Source organism: Bos mutus, chromosome 24, assembly GCF_027580195.1.
Source record: "Bos mutus isolate GX-2022 chromosome 24, NWIPB_WYAK_1.1, whole genome shotgun sequence".
NCBI classification, from domain to species: domain Eukaryota; kingdom Metazoa; phylum Chordata; class Mammalia; order Artiodactyla; family Bovidae; genus Bos; species Bos mutus.
In genome coordinates, this window is record NC_091640.1 from 25,232,437 (window position 1) to 25,252,319 (window position 19,883).

The window sequence follows — 19,883 nt, forward strand, 5'->3', positions numbered from 1 at the left end:
ACTATATTGTATACCTATAATTGTAACTTATATAACATTGTACACCAACTATACTTGAATTAAAAAAAAAAACAGATGTTGGCCTCATCTCAGTATGGACTTGATCTGATGGTGAACGCAATGGGTAAATAACAGCCACCATATTAGAAGCTACCACCAACTTCAGTCCTTTGGAACATCTGTTACAATGGATATCCAGCTCTGTCTGTGGTTCAGATTAATCCCCACAGCAGCTCAGTCAATTGAAGAACACTTTTTATACAATGGTAAATACCATTTGGGGAAGAAGTTAAAGATAACTGAATCCAACACCAAAAGAAAAGAGTCATGCAATGAAAATAATTATGGGCAAATCTTCAACCAAAATTAAGGTACAAGATTGAACACCTAATAATAGGAGTTTGGAAGCAAATCTAATGAAGATTTTCTTCCTTCCAAAACATTTATGCATGTACGTTCCCACTGCTCCATCAAGCTACAGATATTCTGAATGCCCACAGTAGTAAATTGCTGTGGGGATTAGGGCTCAGCTTTTGTCAATGTAGTTTTTAATTTCAAACCAAATGAAGTCCTGTCCCTTCTCACAAGGAATGAATCTCAGGATCAAGGCAGAAAATAAAACTACCTTTGAACCTGGGCGGATGGAACTATGATTTTTACAATATCCTGTTTTTCATATCTCTATATCCTACTATAGCTAGGTTCTCCACCAAGAGCTGGACATGCAATGTTGAACAAAGAAATTATTAATAAATTCTATGGCTTCATGAAGCTATTAATTTGGAGGGAGAGACAGACACAAAATAAACGCACAACATACAACTGTGATAAATGAGAAAAAAAGCAAGAGCTGAAAATAATTTTGGTGTCAGAGAACTGAGATTTAAGGTGAGTTCTGAAGGATAAATAAGAACCAACCACTGAAAGAAAACACTGGACAAAGAGGATAGCCAGAAAGTGGGGTTCTTGCTGAAATATCTTCCCTTAATATGATAAAATACTAAATTTCTCTCGAGTGGTCTCATAATTCAATCTGAAGCATGCTGTATCATTTGCCTCTTTTAAGTCTAATATTCCATAGGTATACTTTCAAAAAAATGCAGAATATAGTTAATTACTGTATCATGAAAAGGACTTGTTGAAACTTCTTGATGTTCTTAACCTACTACCCTAGTTTGCTTGAGCAACTCAGAAACAAAGGATTAGTTGCTTGTGGTTTGATTTTTGAATTATCTAATTCTATCTGGAAGGCAGAATCCTTTGCCCAAATCTCTAACTATCTTGAGACTACTTATATCTGCTAAGTCAGATGACATCACTGACCTTATCTGCAGGCAAACCTAGCAATTCAGTCCTTTAAAGCAGTAATTCCTCCTTAAATGCTACATTCCATGCCAATCCAGAGGCAGTCTTGGACTCAACCCTCCTTGTCCAAGGACTTCCTTGGGGTATTTTCACATATGTGTCCCCATTAGTGCTGCCTCAGTGCTGCCACAGGATCTGCCTCCAGCCTTTTCATAACCACAGGTTTAATCTGACTTCTAGTGGCAAAGTGAAAGTCACTCAGTTGTGTCCGACTCTTTGTGACCCCATGTACCATAACCCACAATGCTCCTCCAAGCAAGAATACCTGAGTTGGTTGCCATTCCATTCTCCAGGGGATTTTGCCGATCCAGCAATAGAACCTTCATGTCCCAACTGCAAGCAGATTCTTTACTGTCTGAGCCACTGGGGATTGGGGCTTATCTTAACCTTGTACACTCAAGCATGAAACACTAACAGAGGAAACCTGAAGATCTTCTGTTCCAGTAACCACTTTTACACAGCCCTAGTGTTTTACAGAACCATGACTTTTCTGAACAATCTGCTCCTGCCTTAAGCCAAGGCAGCATCCTTCCCAGCTTGGGTTCCCCAACTGTGAGAGTACGCAGCTTCCTCTAGGAAATCTGCTCTAGCCTTGATTTGATATGGCTGCAAACATCACCCAGTACCCAAGCATCACCACCTGATTCTTTTACTACCCTGCAGTGCGAGATACCTGGGTTCAGTCCCTGGGTTGGGAAGATCCCCTGGAGAAGGGAATGGCTACTCACTCCAGTATTCTGGCCTGGAGAATTTCATGGACTGTATAGTCCATGGGGACACAAAGAGTTAGACATGATTGAGCAACTTTCACTTAGGCTTTTTAACTACTAAATTCCACAGGCAATCTGATCCCATGATTCCTGATTATTTCTGTCCTTACGGCAGTTTTCTTCAGTGACTTCTATGACCTCTAAATAATAGAAGACCCAGCTTCCACGGGCCACCTTCAATCTGATGGCCAAACTGAGCAGCACATGGACGGGATTTCTGCTGGAGTAGGTATACAGTACCAATGGATAGACAAGTAAGGTGCCTGCCCCGAATGGATGCTATAGTGCTGCCCACGGTCAAGAATGCCTAGCGTTCCTCCAGTCAGACCAGCACCTGGGCACTACTAGTCATGGCTCAGGCTGCGTTGATGATATCTCCTTCATAGGGTTGCTGGGAGAAGTTAAAGAGGCACTCAGTCAGTTCTGTTCAGTTGCTCAGTCATGTCTGACTCTTTGTGACCCCAAGGACTGCAGAATGCCAGGCTTCCTTGTCCTTCACCAACTCCCAGAGCGTATTCATGTCCATCGAGTCGGTGATGCCATCCAACCATCTCATCTGCTGTCGTCCCCTTCTCCTCCTGCCTTCAATCCTTCCCAGCATCAGGGTCTTACCAAAGAGACAGTTCTTCACATCAGATAGCCAAAGTATTGAAGCTTTAGCTTCAACATCAGTCCTTCCAATGAATATTCAGAACTGATTTCCTTTAGAATGGACTGGTTGGATCTCCTTGCAGGCCAAGGGACTCTCAAGAGTCTTCTCCAACACCACAGTTCAAAAGCATCAATTGTTTGGTCTCAGCTTTCTTTATAGTCCAACTCTCACATCCATACATGACTACCGGAAAAACCATAGTCTTGACTAGACGGACCTTTGTTGGCAAAGTAATGTCTCTGCTTTTTAATATACTGTCTAGGTTGGTCACAGCTTTTCTTCCAAGGAGCAAGTGTCTTTTAATTTCATGGCTTCAGTCAACATCTGCAGTGATTTTGGAGCCCCCTAAAATAAAGACTACCACTGTTTCCATTGTCTCCCCATCCATTTGCCATGAAGTGATGGGACCGGATGCCATGATCTTCATTTTCTGAATGTTGAGTTTTAAGCCAACTTTTTCACTCACCTCTTTCACTTTCTTTAGTTCCTCTTCGCCTTCTGCCATAAGGGTGGTGTCATCTGAGTATCTGAGGTTATTGATATTTCTCCCAGCAATCATGATTCCAGCTTGTGCTTCTTCCAGCTCGGCATTTCACATAATATACTCTGCATATAAGTTAAATAACCAGGGTGACAATATACAGCCTTGACGTACTCCTTGCCCAATTTGGAACCAGTCTGTAGTTCCATGTCCAGTTCTAACTGTTGCTTCTTGACCTGCATACAGATTTCTCAGGAGGCAGGTAAGGTGGTCTGCTATTCCCACCTCTTGAAGAATTTTCCACAGTTTGTTGTGATCCATACAGTCAAAGGCTTTGGTGTAGTGAATAAAGCAGAAGTAGATGTTTTTCTGGAACTCTCTTGCTTTTCTTGATGATCCAGTGGATGTTGGCAATTTGACCTCTGGCTCCTCTGCCTTTTCTAAAGCCAGCTTGAACATTTGGAAGTTTACGGTTCATGTACTGCCTTGGAGAATTTTGAGCATTACTTTGCTAGTGTGTGAGATGAGTACAGTTGTGTGGTAGTTTGAGCGTTCTTTGGCATTGCCTTTTTTTGGGATTGGAATGAAAACTGACCTTTTCCGGTCCTGTGGCCACTGCTGAGTTTTCCAAATTTGCTGGCACACTGAGTGCAGCACTTTCATAGTATCATGTTTTAAGATTTGAAATAGCTTAACTGGAATTCCATCACCTCCACAAGCTTTGTTCATAGTGATGCTTCCTAAGAACCACTTGACTTCACATTCCAGGATGTCTGGCTCCAGGTGAGTGATCATACCATCATGGTTATCTGGGTCATGAACATCTTTTTTTGTATAGTTCTTCTGTGTATTCTTGCCACCTCTTCTTAATATCTTCTGCTTCTGGTAGGTTCATACCTTTTCTGTCCTTTATCGTGCTCATCTTTGAATGCAATATTCCCTTGGTATGTCCAATTTTCTTGAAGAGTCTTTCCCATTCTATTGTTTTCCTCTATTTCTCTGCATTGATCACTGAGGAAGGTTTTCTTATCTCTCCTTGGTGTTCTTTGGAACTCTGCATTCATATGGGTATATCTTTCCTTTTCACCCTTGCCTTTCACTTCTCTTCTTTTCTCAGCTTTCTGTAAGGCCTCCTGAGACAACCATTTTGCCTTTTTGCATTTTTTTTTCCTTGGGGATGGTCTTGATCACTGCCTTCTGTACAATGTCACGAACTTCCATCCACAGTTCTTCAGGTGCTGTGTCTATCAGATCTAATCCTGTGAATCTACTGTCACTTGCACTGTATAATCATAAGGGATTTGATTTAGGTCATACTTGAAGGGTCTAGTGGTTTTCCCTACTTTCTTCAATTTCAGTCTGAATTTTACAATAAGGAGTTCATGATCTGAGCCACAGTCAGCTCCTGGTCTTTTTTTTTTTTGACTGTACAGAGCTTCTCCATCTTCGGCTGCAAAGAAGACAATCAATCTGATTCTGGTATTGACCATCTGGTGATGTCCATGTGTAGAGTCTTCTCTTGTGTTGATGGAGAGTGTGTTTGCTATGACCAGTGCATTCTCTTAGCAAAACCCTGTTAGCCTTTTCCCTGCTTCATTTTGTGCTCCAAGGCCAAATTTGCCTGTTACTCCAGGTATCTCTTGACTTCCTACTTTTGCATTCCAGTCCCCTATAATGAAAAGGACATCTTTTTTGGGTGTTAGTTCATAGAACCGTTCAACTTCAGCTTCTTCAGCATTACTAGTTGGGGCATAGACTTGGACTACTGTGATATTGAATGGTTTGCCTTGGAAACAAACAGATCATTTTGTTGTTTTTGAGCTTGCATACAATTACTGCATTTTGGACTCTTTTGTTCACTATGAGGGCTATTTTTTCTAAGAGATTCTTGCCCACAGTAGTAGATATAATGATCATCTGAGTTAAATTTCACTGAGTTCAAGAGGCACCCAGAATTCAGTATATCGGGAATTCCCCTGCAGTCCAGTGGTTATGACTTGGCACTTTCACTGCAGGGGCCCGGGTTTGTTCCCTGGTTGGAGAACTAAGATCCCTAAGCTGTGCACGTGACCAAAACAAACCAAAAGACAAACCAAGAAAACGCAGTATGTGGTAGTCATTATTATGCCATCTTAATGTTTTCTTTCTTCTTTTTTAAATATTTACTTATTTATTTGGCTGTACCAGCTCTTAGTTGTGGCATGTGGGACCTAGTTCCCTGACTAGGGATTGAATGCAGGCCCCCTACATTGGGAGCTCGGAGTCTTAGCCACTGGACCACCAGGGAAGTCCCCCAGTGCTTTCTTCAAGCTTCGTCTAGGAAGGTACCCCAGGGACCAATCGTAAAACACCTCCTTAGCTCAGTTCATCCAAGGGCAACTTAAACAGGAAAAGCCCATGACAATCTCCCCTGTTCCCCCAACACATATCAAGCTCCTAGCTAGCCATTCCAAGAATCAAACCTCTGGACTATTAGGGTGAATAAAAAAAGACCTTTGACTGTGCTATGGGGCTTTTCTCTTGAACTTGCTAGTATAGGACCGGTGTTTATGCCCCAGAGCTAGACACTGGGCTTCAAACTGTAGCTCTGCTTACTTACCAGCTGTAAGACTTACCTTGTAAGACTTAACCTCTCTGAGTCTGAGTTTACCGTTGGTAAAATGGAAATAATAATCATCTCTATCTCATAGTATTGTTGTAAGTGCTATGTATCAATCATCTAATAAACTTACATTTAACCTCATCCACCTTCCAAAAGGATTTTTTAAAAAAAAAAAAAAACCTTTAAAACTCAAATTAAAAAAAACCCAAACTTTTACATATATGAAACACACACACACACACACATACATATTTTAGTTCTGTTTAGAACCAAAATAAAATCCAAAATAATCTTCAAGGTATCATTTTACATCTGTTAATTTAAAAATAAATGTAACCCAATTTTGGCCAGGTTAAGGTGAAAGCAGTTTACTCATCAATTGCTGACACAAATATAAACTGACTCTAACTTTTTAGAATACGTTTTGAGTGTTAATTAAAGCTTGCACTCTTGGGCCCAAAAATATCAATCTATGGAATTTCCTCTTAAGAAAAAAATGACATAGAAAGAGAAGTTTAAACGTACAAGAATGTGAATGCAAATCCTAAAAACTGGCAGCAATTCAAATGTTAAAAACTAGTAAAATGGCCAAGTAAATGATGATGATCCATCACTACCCTGCCTTACCTCTCAACTATACAAAAATGAAAATTATAAGAGCCACATTGCAAAGCAGAACTAAAGTGCCAGGTTGAAAAGAAAAAAGGCAGCATTCACAATAGATCAAGGAAATGATAAGCAATATGCATTTTAATCTGTGAGCCTATTGATGAATATTCAGACTCTGAAATAAAATAATGAACTGATTAATAAAGGTGAATGACTTTCTACTTTTCATGTCTAGTGTATTATTGCCTTGATAACCATATTTGCATTATTAAAAAATGTTTCTCACTTAGGATGTGAGCACAGTTAGCATAGTAACATTAAATCTTAACTATGCATTTTAGATCTGCTTAGTTGATTATGCCCATGATTATCTGTAAGAGACAATGTTGTCTAATTTCATAAATGAAAGAGTAATTGCACACTGGTAATTCTTGTCAGTTTCAACTAGACACTTTCACATGGTGTTTATAGTCATAGAATCACTGTAACCTTGACACAAATTATCCTTTATGATATATCCATAAATAGAAGCCCATAAATGGATTTTCTAATGTGTATCAAATTTAGATACTGCAGAAATATATAGTAACATAATTTCTCACCACAGGTCTCCTTTCTGATCTGTGATGATTAATGCAATGATCCAGCAAACCATCTTCATCCAATTCCTTCTGACAAAAAGGACATACACACCTGGAAATTGCACAGAACACAGATATTCCTGAAATTACTGATAATTAGACAGCAGTCACTTAGCTAGAGATAAAAAACAGAATGTAGGTGGATCTAGTTTCTAGTGCTCATTCTTTCGATTTCATATTCATTTTCCTATCCTGATAATAATCTTGGTGCCTAAATTTTTTCTCATGAGCAATGCAAATGTGTAACCTCACAGGGGCAGGACAGAGACACAGTTATAGTGTGCCTGAAGCACTTTATTTTCTTTGGAAGAAAAGTATACTCTTAGCACTCCATTAACGAGACACAGAGGATCATACCACCCAGCTGTATCTATGTCACTTTTTCTGTCTCTTTTACTTCTTTTTCTAATTCAGGTAACATCTGAATTGGGTGTTACTTGTTCTCCAACCAGAATATCTGACGACACTGGCAAATATAACCACAGATGTCAACTCACAGTTTTAGCATCCAGTGAAGAATGAAAAACAACTCACACTACCTTGTTACATCTTTCTGTGCACCTAGGAGTACCTGTCCTACGCATCTGTGTTGTCCAGTGGAGCAGCTATTAGGTATGTGTCTACCGGGCACTTGAAACACAGTCAGTCCAAACTGAGATATGCTAGAAGTTTAAAATACACTCTGAAGTTTGCAGGCTTTATATATAAAACGTCTCAATAATTTATATATTGATTACATGTTCAAAGGAGAAAAATTTTTAACCAGTTGAATAACATACATGAAAAATTAATTTCATTTGTTTTTACTTTTTGAATATTGCTTCTAGAGAATTTTAAATTACATGTGTTCTGTATTATATTTCCACTGCATAGTGCTGCCTTAAATTCTTAGGGACTATACGGAGGCTTGGAATTTTTCACTCATTTTCCATTATAGATATAACTTCTTGTTCCCCAAGACATGTATTCTGGATAGTTTCCTTGCATAAGAACTTAAAAAATTTGAATCATGTTATAAGTTCTATAAAGCAAAGATTTCTATATTAAATGCAAAGATTAATATATCTTGTAAGACTGATTAATCAACAACCCTTCTCATTTTGGTTATTTTAACTCTTTGTTATTGAATTCTAACTAGCAGGATAAATTAGTATGCATATGCTTTAAAATTTTCATATCAACTTTCCAATCAAACCACATGGTTCTTCAACTCGTTTGTTAGCCTTCCTTCCTACTGGTCCCTGGGGCCAGTCTAACAGAATCCAAACTCTTCTCACAATTTATAGGAGTATGGAATAAATATAATCCTATAATAAAAGGTGCATTTGCAAAGTAATCTCTAGAAAAACATCTAGACTTCTGGACTAGGAAATTTAAGATATATTTGAGTAGTATTTCTTTTTAAAAAAATTTTTGGCTGCATCGCACAGCTTATAGGATTTTAGCTCCCCAGCCAGGGATCAAACCTGAGCCCTTGGCAGTGAAAGTGTAGAGTCCTAACCACTAGAGTGCTCGGGCATTCCCCTTTTTTATCTTTAAAAAAAATGTTTTTTATTGAAGTAGAGTTGATTTACACTGTCATGTTAGTTTCAGGCATATAGCACAATAATTCAGTTGTATATACATGTATATACATTCTTTTTCAGATTCTTTTCCTTGATAGATTATTACAAAATATTAAGCATTTTGTTCTGTGCTCAAGTGAAGAGGAACTAAAAAGCCTCTTGATGAAAGTGAAAGAGGAGAGTGGAAAAGTTGGCTTAAAGCTCAACATTCAGAAAACGAAGATCATGGCATCCGGTCCCATCGCTTCATGGGAAATAGATGGGGAAACAGTGGAAACAGTGTCAGACTATTTTTTTGGGCTCCAAAATCACTGCAGATGGTGACTGCAGCCATGAAATTAAAAGACGCTTACTCCTTGGAAGGAAAGTTATGACCAACCTAGACAGCATATTAAAAAGCAGAGGTCCATCTAGTCAAGGCTATGGTTTTTCCAGTGGTCATGTATGGATGTGAGAGTTGGACTGTGAAGAAAGCTGAGCGCTGAAGAACTGATGCTTTTGAACTGTTGTGTTGGAGAAGACTCTTGAGAGTCCCTTGGACTGCAAGGAGATCCAACCAGTCCACCCTGAAGGAGATCAGTCCTGGGTGTTCATTGAAAGGACTGATGCTAAAGCTGAAACTCCAATACTTTGGCTACCTCATGCAAAAAGTTGACTCATTGGAAAAGACCCTGATGCTTGGAGGGATTGGGGGCAGAAGGGGATGACAGAGGATGAGATGGCTGGATGGCATCACTGTCTCGATGGACATGAGTTTGAGTGAACTCTGGGAATTGGTGATGGACAGGGAGGCCTGGCGTGTTGCAATTCATGGGGTTGCAAAGAGTTGGACATGACTGAGCGACTGAACTGAACTGATACATATAATTTCTTAAAATAAGCATAATTAACATTATCTTCAGGAGAGGAAAAGAAATTATACTGAATACCTCTACTAGATAGCTGAATTCATAGGAAGACTTAATGGTTTCAAAGCCATTATCTCTTCAGTAGTACACAAAGCATTTCTCTATTTCTTCGGCAGAGGCAAACGTCAAACTTTGTAATTCCTCTGCCATTCAGAATAGTTGTTGTTCAGTTGCTAAGTTATGTCCAACTCTTTGCAACCCTCTGAACTGCAGCACGCCAGGCTCCCCCATCCTCCACTATCTCCTGGAGTTTTAATGACCTAGATTTGTTTCCTTCTTTTTTTTTTTAAGAAAAAATATCAATATCCTCCATTACACCTACTCGCTGTCTCCATCCTTCCTCCAGCCCCATATAAGATTACCCAGCAAACAGGTTGTAGGATTCAGAATGCCTGCCCCACGCGTGTTCTTTCATGTTAGAATATATACTGAGATGTCACTTTGTCCCTTCTAAAGAGTAAGCAGGAAAATGAGAGGGAACGAGCTGGGAGACTGAGTAGTGGTGATGGAAAACTAAAGACAATAATCTCATAACCATCATCTGCTTCAGGACTCTTAGTCACAACACAGAACCTAGCAGAAACTGAACAGTTCTGCTTTCTATTTCTGGATCTTCCTCCATATAAACTTGTCTGAGGAAGCTTCCCCAATCTCTCCAGTGTCCAGTTGGTTCTCCCCAAAGTTTTTAAAGCAGACAGAGCAAAAATTCTTTTGCAATTACTGCTATTAGTCATTGAAAACAAATGATTACTAATAAGAGGTATTATGATTAGGAGCCAAAACAACCATATACATATTTTCATAATAAAAGTGTTACGCTTTCCAGCCCGTTAAATTCTTTACAAGCATGTCAAATTTAGCATTAAACCAAAGTGTATAGAAGCAAACCTCGTTGTCGTCTCTCCAAGCTCTTGCAGTGGCCCGTACTTATCTATGTACTTCTGGCATGTTCTTGTGTGTGCCCTCATTTCACTGAGGCAAACCTATATGAAAGCAGATCAAAATAAGCTCACTGTTGAAAAGAGGCTCACTTCAGTCAATGAAGTCTTTTGTGACCCAACTTCACTGCTTTCTTATTTCAAATAAGGTCATAATGTGGGGTCAGTTGATTAAAAGGATGCAGTCAAGGTAATAGTTCAATCAATTTAAGGCATTATCAAGAATAACACTAATTTAAAATTTCTTTATAGTCAGAAGATCCGGGAGCTGAATTCTTGAATTTGGTTCTTTTAGAAAGCATATGTTTTTCAAAGTGAAAAAATGTATATTACATCAAATTTACTTTTTTTGGATGCTATTACCTAAATTAGTGATGGGAAGAAGGAAGAAAGAAAAAGAGCAAAAGGAAGGAAAGGGGGAAAAAAGTAAAAAGAGAGAAAAAAAAACAGAGAGAGATAAAAAGAATAAATAGATGGATTTTACAGATATCCGGAGTAAGTAAAAAGAAATCCTGTGCTTCAGGGAAAGATATAAATACCATGGCTTTATAATACATCCAGTAGCATTACATGAATTCACAATACACAGTATACTTAATGGCCCCATTAAGAGCAAATATAAAGGACAGCTCTTGCAGTCCATTTTTATGAAGGCAGAATAAAGAACCCTTGTCCTTCCAGATATACATTCAGAGATCCTAACCATGAGGGATCTGTTGCTGCATAGCACATATTCTACTAAATGTGTCATTAGAAACTCTGATAAGATCTTGTGCTAAAGGAAGCTTTGTTAGGGTTGTGGTAAGGTGGCCGACCCACCCTGCTTCATTTTGCCCAAGCTACGGAAGTTCAACCTCAAACATGAAATCTACCATCTCAAGGAAGCAGTCGTAACTGCTTCACAAAAGACAAAAATAAAAGCAAATGGAAACGTTAACAACAAATCCTTGCTTTATCCATCTAAAAAGATGTAAAAGCTAGGACAGATGTAGGCAGCTGTCTTAAAACAGACTGCTTTACAACATTTAACATCCAACTTTGCACATCAGTGCTCTCTCCTCTCCCTGTGACTTTCGTTAAGTCTCTTTCTTCTTTATAGTCCTTGATCAACATTCCTCATATAAATGTGGGGACTGTTTCCTGACAAGTGAATTGATAAATTCATAGGGTGTCTACCCCAGACACAAAACTGAAATCGGTTGTCAGTGGTGGCAGGAGTATAAGCCACTGTGCTTGCATTAAAGGTGTTTATATTCTAATAGAGGAAAAACAAACGAACAAAGGATGTGAAGACAAGTAGATAGGAAACCATTCAATATTGGGGACTGGGATACTCATGGAATGGACATCTGGCCAGGACTTACAGGAAGCAGAGTTGAGAATGCCTAATATTCCAGCAAGAAGAGACAGATACAAAGAAATCTCCCAAAGGAAAGAGCAAAATACTTGTGAATAATCAGAAATAGGGAGTGAAAAAAGGAAGCAGATTCTGACCCAGGATAATAGAGAGAATGCTCTTGTTTCTGACAGATACCAAAGAACTGGGTAACAGAATAATATGCTGAGTTTGATTTTTTGCATGTTGAATTTTAAACAATGGCAAAATATCAAAATAAAAATAAGCAATACTGATTACTAAGAATGTGAAAAGCTATTGATTTTGAGCTATTGATTTTAGCATTCATTTCCACAGTGCTAAAATGAATCCCATCCAGTAACGCTAGTGGTAAAGAACCTGCCTGCCAATGCAGGAGATGAAAGGGATGCAATTCAATCCCTGGGTCAGAAAGATTCCCTGGAGAAGGGAATGGCACCCCACTCCACTATTCTTGCCTGTAAAATCCCATGGACAGAGGAGCCTGGTGGGCTACCGTCGATGGGGTTGCAAGAGGCCGACACGACTGAGCATACAGTGCTAAAAGCCACTTGTGGTTTGTCTTTAATCTTTACAACCACCCTGTAACACGAACGTTATCTTTTCCCTCAATTTACAAAGACTCAAACAAAAACAGATTAATAGTTTGCCCCAAATCACAAACAGTAAGTGAGAGAATTAGTGCTCAACCCTAAGATGTCTGACTCCAAAGACCATGCATAGATTCCGTAGTCACACAGCCATGAACAGATTTAGGTCTTACATAAATATTCAAAAAATGCACTTGGGCATTTACTATGTTCCAGCCACTATTCAAAGCTCTTGATACACAACCCAATAAAACAGACACAATCCTTACCCTCATGAAATCTGGTGGGGATAATGGATAATGGACATTAAACTTAAGTCACAAAAGCACAATTACAAATGGTGATAAGTGCTATAAAGGGAAAGCACAGAGTGCTAAGAGAAAGTGTTTAAGAGATTATAACTTAGATGAACAAGCAAGAAAGGTTCTCTAAGAAATTGAGATCTTCAGTATATGATCGCCCTTTTGATCTCTAGACAGGTAATATCTAGATATAGTCCCCTTAGCAGTTCAAATGTAATGTATGTAAAACTTAAAACTTAACTCTGTAGATTCTTCTCTAAATTTACTCCCCATATTAGCATTTTCACCTACTCATCTCAGAAACTTGGGAGGCATCTTTGACACCTCACTCTTATGCACCCCCCACATCCAGCTTCTTACCAATTTTCTTCAATCCCTCTCTTAAGTACACCCTGAAACAACCTCTTATTCCATACCTAATGCTTTTACCCTAACCCAGCTTCCTAACCACTTATCCTAAAGGCCACTAAACTGACTCCACCAATTCTGCTTTTGCCCCCTCCAAACCATTCTCCATGCACATGCCTGAGTCAGAGCTTAAAAATATAAACCTGATCAAAAGCTTACACTTTTTCTATGACACCCTATGGCATCTAAGATAAAATCTAGAACCTTTGACACAGCTTCTAAGACCTCACATGATCTAACCAGACTAGTATAGTATCAACGGAGCAAAACAGTAACAGGGAGGCAGCAGCCAACAGAGATAACTACTGCAAAGCCCAGAGCAGCGGAGATGGAATTACGCCACTGGGCTTGAAAATAAAGCTATGCACTGGGCGGGCTACAGTAACATAATAGAGGCCACATAATAAGGGGTGAGGGGAGTAATGGGAAGGGAGGAAATGGAGGTGGTCGATGAAAGCATTTGAGAAATTAGGTGATGGTGGGCATCAGGTGACGGCTCTCCTGCAGTCCATACTTATGAAACTGGAGGACAGGAAGAGGAGAGACTGAGACAATACACTCTGAAATCTGAGTAGGATAAGGTCAAAGGCAGAGGTGAAATGACTAGCTGTCTAACAATTTTCTCAGCGGTCTAAGCTGGTAACTATGAGCAAAGGCAGGGTGACATACCAGAGTGTCACATTCGGTGCAATTCCGGAACTCGGATTTCATTCTCTTGGCGACATCAGCTGCTGGAACTCCTTCGGAAGGAAGATAGGCCCGGCAGTAAGGACAGGTCCACTTATTGTTCTTTAGACTGGTAGCGATGCAAGAACGGCAGAATCTACAGGACACAAATCAAGAACACGTCACTCTCCTTGACAGGAATTAAGGAGCCGCCACTGGGAGTTCATGTGTGGAAACTGTATTTTAATGACACCTCGGATACTAAGAGCAGTTCTGCCAAGTGGAAGCTCCATCTACACTATTATAAAATAGATAACAGATGAGAACCTATTGAACAGCTCTGGGAACTCTACTCAGCACTCTGTAGTGACCTAAATGGGAAAGAAATCCAAAAAAGAGGGGATACATGCATACAGATAGCTGATTCACTCTGCTGTATAGCAGAAACTAACATAACATTGTCAATCAACTATACTCTAATAAAAATTAATTATTAGAAAAAAAAAAGAGAGAGCTCCATTTGCATCCTACACTTGCTGGAGAGTCTCTTTATCTTCCCTGTGGGTCACAGGTTCTCACCACATGTGCTAGACACACAACAGGTGACAGGCAAGGTGGTCAAACAGCCTTCTTATAAACAGAATTCAAACTATAACTCAAATATCACTCAGCCACAAAAAAGAATGAAATAATGCCATCTGCAGCAACATGGATAGATCTAGAGGTAATCCTACTAAGTCAGACAGAGAAAGACAAATATCATATGATACCATTTATATGTGGAATCTAAAAAAAATGATACAGATAACTCATTTACAAAGCAGACTCACAGACATAGAAAACAAATTTGTGGTTACCAAAGGGGAAAGGGAGAGGGAGGGGCAAATTAGGAGCTTGGGATTAACAGATAAAAACTACTACACACAAAATAGATAAGCAACAAGGATCTATTGTATAGCACAGGGAATTATATTCAATATCTTATAATAACCTATTGATATAATAGAAAATAATCTGAAAAAGAATCTATATATCTGTATGTATCTATGTACAAATGAATCACTTTGCCTACACTTGCCTACACTTTGCCTACACCTGCCATTTCCTTCTTCAGAAGTGAAAGTTGCTCAGTCGTGTCCAACTCTTTGCGACCCCATGGACTATACAGTCCATGGAATTCTCGAAACCAGAATACTGGAGTGAGTAGCCTTTCCCTTCTCCAGGGGATCTTCCCAACTCAGGATCGAATCCAGGTCTCCTGCATTGCAGGTGGATTCTTTACCAGCGGAGCCACAAGGGAAGCCCACTGAAACTAACACAACATTATAAATCAACTACATTAAAAAAAAAAAAAACCCTATAACTCAAAGGATATCTAACATCATTTTCTTTTCTTTAATCTTGCTAAGTCGCTTCAGTCGTGTCCGACTCTGTGTGACCCCATAGACGGCAGCCCATGAGGCTGCCCCGTCCCTGGGATTCTCCAGGCAAGAACACTGGAGTGGGTTGCCATTTCCTTCTTCAATGCATGAAAGTGAAAAGTGAAAGTGAAGTCGCTCAGTCCTGTCCGACTCTTAGAGACCCCATGGACTGCAGCCCACCAGGCTCCTTCATCCATGGGATTTTCCAGTCAAGAGTGCTGGAGTGGGGTGCCATTGCCTTCTCCATTCTTTAATCTTATTTTACCTTAAAATTTGTGTGTCAGGGGAGAGGGGTAATAGATCTTTGTTTTGTGGGTTTTTGTGTGTTAGATAAGGAACTAACAAGTTGAAGTGGTAAAAATACCAGACACATTATAAGTGTTCATAATTTTAAACTCATCCTCAGATATAGACAATTACCTAATCAAAATTACCACTATTAGGAATGTCCTCCATGTCAAGAAATACATTCTCTGGTTTTCTCAAAGATAATCTTGACAAAATATTAACATAATGAACAGAATTCACACATAATCTTGACCTATTTATGGGAACTGTTGACGATTAAGTGCACACAGAGTAAAAGTGAGCATTTCAATAGGTTATACACATTAGCATGATTTGATAGCTCTTAACTCAGTGTGTAATATCTACTTGGGAATATTAATATACGGCAGAAGTTAAGCTCTTCAAGGTTTAAGTAAACTATACATACTGAAAAGTTCATGTATCATAGGTACACAATTCAAGGAAATTTCACAAACAAAATTCGCAAATATATTAGCCATTGTGTGCATGTGTTTAGTCGTGTCCCACTCTGCGACCCCATGGACTGTAGCCCACAAAGTTCCTCTGTCCATGGGATTTCCCAGGCAAGGATGCTGGAGTTGGCTGCCATTTCCTTCTCCAGGAGATCTTCCTGATCCAGAGAGCAAACCCACATCTCCTGTATTGGCAGGTGGATTCTGTGCCACCTGGGAAGTCCCATTATTAGTCATTGTGATTAGCCATTACTGATTCTTGAAAGTATTCTCTTCTCCCTCTGTGATAAAACCCTAACATACACGCAGAGGATACTTATGTCTGCACTGTTCCCAAGGCATTTGCTTGATGCTTTTCCAGTGGTCATGTATGGATGTGAGAGTTGGACTATAAAGAAAGCTGAGGGCCAAAGAATTGATGCCACTGAACTGTGGTGTTGGAGAAGACTGTTGAGAGTCCCTTGGACTGCAAGGAGATCCAACCAGTCCATTCTGAAGGAGATCAGTCCTGGGTGTTCATTGGAAGGACTGAGTTGAAGGTGAAACTCCAATAGTTTAGCCACCTCATGGGAAGAGTTGACTCACTGGAAAAGACTCTGATGCTGGGAGGGATTGGGGGCAGGAGAGGAAGGGGACGACAGAGGATGAGATGGTTGGATGGCATCACCAACTCGATGGACATGGGTTTGGGTGGACTCCGGGGGTTGGTGATGGACAGGGAGGCCTGGTGTGCTGCAGTCCACGGGGTCACAAAGAGTCGGACATGACTGAGCGACTGAAGTGAACTGAACTGAACTACGCCTGCCCAGCACCCATTTCCCCTTACTCTTACCACAGCATCCTGATTTTGCTCTGCAGGACCCACCCCTCTTATATGAGATACAAACTGGTGGGACCCCAATCCAGGTGCCCACAATCCCTTGCTGAAGGCAGAGCACCTGATGTCGACCAGACTAAGTGAGTAAACCGTCTCCCTGGGAGACGCGTGCTAAACAGTGACACACGAGCTGATTCAGCAATAACTTGATGGGACTGCCCTGTTCTTTATATACAACCCTGGATCTGCCTGGGCTCCTACCCTTTTCTTCTTTTTGTTACTAATGTTGTTTGGAAACTTTATGTTTTGATATAATTTCAAACAAAATTTTTTTTAAACGCTGTGCCCTGAGGCATGCAAGCTGTTAGTTCCCCAACCAGGGATTGAACCGGTGACTCCCGCATTGGGAGCATGGAGTATAACCACTGGACCGCCAAGGAAGTCCCCATAATTTCAAATTTGATACACTGCTTTTTATTTACAAAGTTTGTAACAGACCTTAACTCATTTAACCTTAACAACCCCCTAAGAAAGATCATTATTTCGTTTACAGATGAGCAAACTGTGGTACATACTGGTTGTTACTTCTATAAAGTCACAGCTACAGAAAGTGCCTGAACTTGGTTAGTCTTAAGCTGGGTTTTCTTTTTCTTTTTTCTATTAAGTGGCAGTGTTCAGTGCTATAGAATTTTATTATTTTCTGTTGACCAATCGTGGTATGATGGTATTAAATGAATAATAGTTACATAATCACAGCAGAGTACATCATGAGAAACGCTGGGCTGGAAGAAGCACAAGCTGGAATAAAGATTGCCGGGAGAAATATCAATAACTTCAGATATGCAGATGACACCACCCTTATGGCAGAAAGTGAAGAGGAATGAAAAAGCCTCTTGATGAAAGTTAAAGTGGAGAGTGAAAAAGTTGGCTTAAAGCTCAACATTCAGAAAACGAAGATCATGGCATCTGGTCCCATCACTTCATGGCAAATAGATGGGGAAACAGTGGAAACAGTGTCAGACTTTATTTTTCTGGGCTCCAAAATCACTGCAGATGGTGACTGCAGCCATGAAATTAAAAGACGCTTACTCCTTGGAAGGAAAGTTATGACCAACCTAGATAGCATATTCAAAAGCAGAGACATTACTTTGCCAACAAAGGTCCATCTAGTCAAAGCTATGGTTTTTCCAGTGGTCATATATGGATGTGAGAGTTGGACTGTGAAGAAGGCTGAGCGCCAAAGAATTGATGCTTTTGAACTGTGGTGTTGGAGAAGACTCTTGAGAGTCCCTTGGACTGCAAGGAGATCCAACCAGTCCATTCTGAAGGAGATCAGCCCTGGGATTTCTTTGGAAGGAATGATGCTAAAGCTGAAACTCCAGTACTCTGGCCACCTCATGCAAAGAGTTGAGTCATTGAAAAGCCTCTGATGCTGGGAGGGATTGGGGGCAGGAGGAGAAGGGGACGACAGAGGATGAGATGGCTGGATGGAATCACTGACTCGATGTACGTGAGTCTCCCGGACTTGGTGAACTCTGGGAGTTGGTGATGGACAGGGAGGCCTGGCATGCTGTGATTCATGGGGTTGCAAAGAGTCGGACACGACTGAGCGACTGAACTGAATCACAACAGTAAAAGATGTTTAGGTGTTTATCAGTTTTCACAACCAACACTCAGACAAAAAAAATAAAAGATCATTACAATTGGGAGCCATAAGGGAAACATGGTTAACTTAACAATATAAAATAATTACATACAATTTGGGAAGTAGAATGATGTGGTAAGTGAAGTGCATACATGCACAAGTTTTCATCCACACTGCCAGTCTATGTCTTTTGGTTGGTGCATTTAATTAATTTACCTTTAAGGTAATTACTGATTTGTATGATCCTATTACCATTTTCTCGATAGTTTTGGTTTTATTTTTTGTAGGTATCTTCCTTGGTTTTCTGACTCAAAAATTCAGTAACCTGTCTTTGCACAGCCACAGCTGCCCTTCTTGGAAAGAGCAATACTTTCGTAATCAAAAGATCTAAGTCCTCTGCTGTCTTTTACTTCTGTCTGCCTCAGGTGATTAACTGTAAGTTCTATGGCACAATGTTCTTAGCTTTTCCTTGTGTCCCTAAGGATTGGTTCTCAAAGTGTAAGAGTATTACAAACAACAGTTCAAATGCTCAACTCATAATTAACATTTCTAATGAACACTTAAGGTTCTGGCAGGAATTCTTTGTCTACATGATTTAGGAGCAAACAGGTAACACTGTGTTTCTTGTCAACTAAAAGTCATCCTCTCTTTGCTCACACTGATTTGAGTTTTGCACAAACAGAATACAAACAGAAGATGAATACTGGTGCCAAGCTCCATGGTGGGCACTGGTCACATTACCTCACTTCACTCTTGGAGTAATGCTAAATGCTCCTCTTTCTCTCTACCCTGACTGATGGCAAATTGAGGTTCAGAGAGGTGTTAACAACTTGCTGAGGTCACACAGCTGTGAAGACAGTAGTGAGTTGTTTTTTGGGTGTCTTTTGCCAGTAGCACAGCTTGTGGGATCTTAGTTCCCTGACCCGGGATTGAACCAGAGCCCCTGGCAGTGAAAAGGCAGAGTCCTAACCACCAAACCGCCAGGGAATTCCTAAGATAGTAATGCTTTTTATCCTCAAGCAGTTTTGGGAGAGGCTCAAAGTCTGTAGTCTTTTTAAAGACCCTTGGGCTTCCCAGGTGGCACTAGTGGTAAAGAACCCGCCTGCCACCGCAGGAGATATAAGAGATGTGGGTTCAATCCTTGGGTCATCCCCTGGAGAAGGAAATGGCAACTCACTCCAGTATTCTGACCTGGAGAATCCCATGGACAGAGGAGCCTGGTGGGTTACAGTCCAGTCAGACACGACTGAAGCGACTTAGCACGCGTGACAAGTAGAAGCAGCAAAGCTATGAGATCACTGATTGCTGTACCTGCATAAGCCGGGTGGGCGTTCAGTTCAGTTAAGTTCAGTCGCTCAGTCGTGTCC

General features: G+C 40.2%; 1 protein-coding gene across 2 annotated transcripts in view; it reads right to left on the bottom strand.

Annotated features, from left to right (window-relative positions):
* Nucleotides 1-19,883, bottom strand: part of RNF125 (ring finger protein 125) — a 47,808-nt gene that overhangs the window by 13,139 nt on the left and 14,786 nt on the right. For both annotated transcript variants that reach the window (XM_070361512.1, XM_005901049.3), the window contains exons 2-4: nucleotides 13,876-14,029; nucleotides 10,482-10,576; nucleotides 7,082-7,172 (exon numbers count right to left, since the gene is read on the bottom strand). In XM_070361512.1, the coding sequence (XP_070217613.1) occupies nucleotides 7,082-7,172; nucleotides 10,482-10,576; nucleotides 13,876-14,029 (340 nt within the window). The remainder of the gene's footprint in view (nucleotides 1-7,081; nucleotides 7,173-10,481; nucleotides 10,577-13,875; nucleotides 14,030-19,883) is intronic.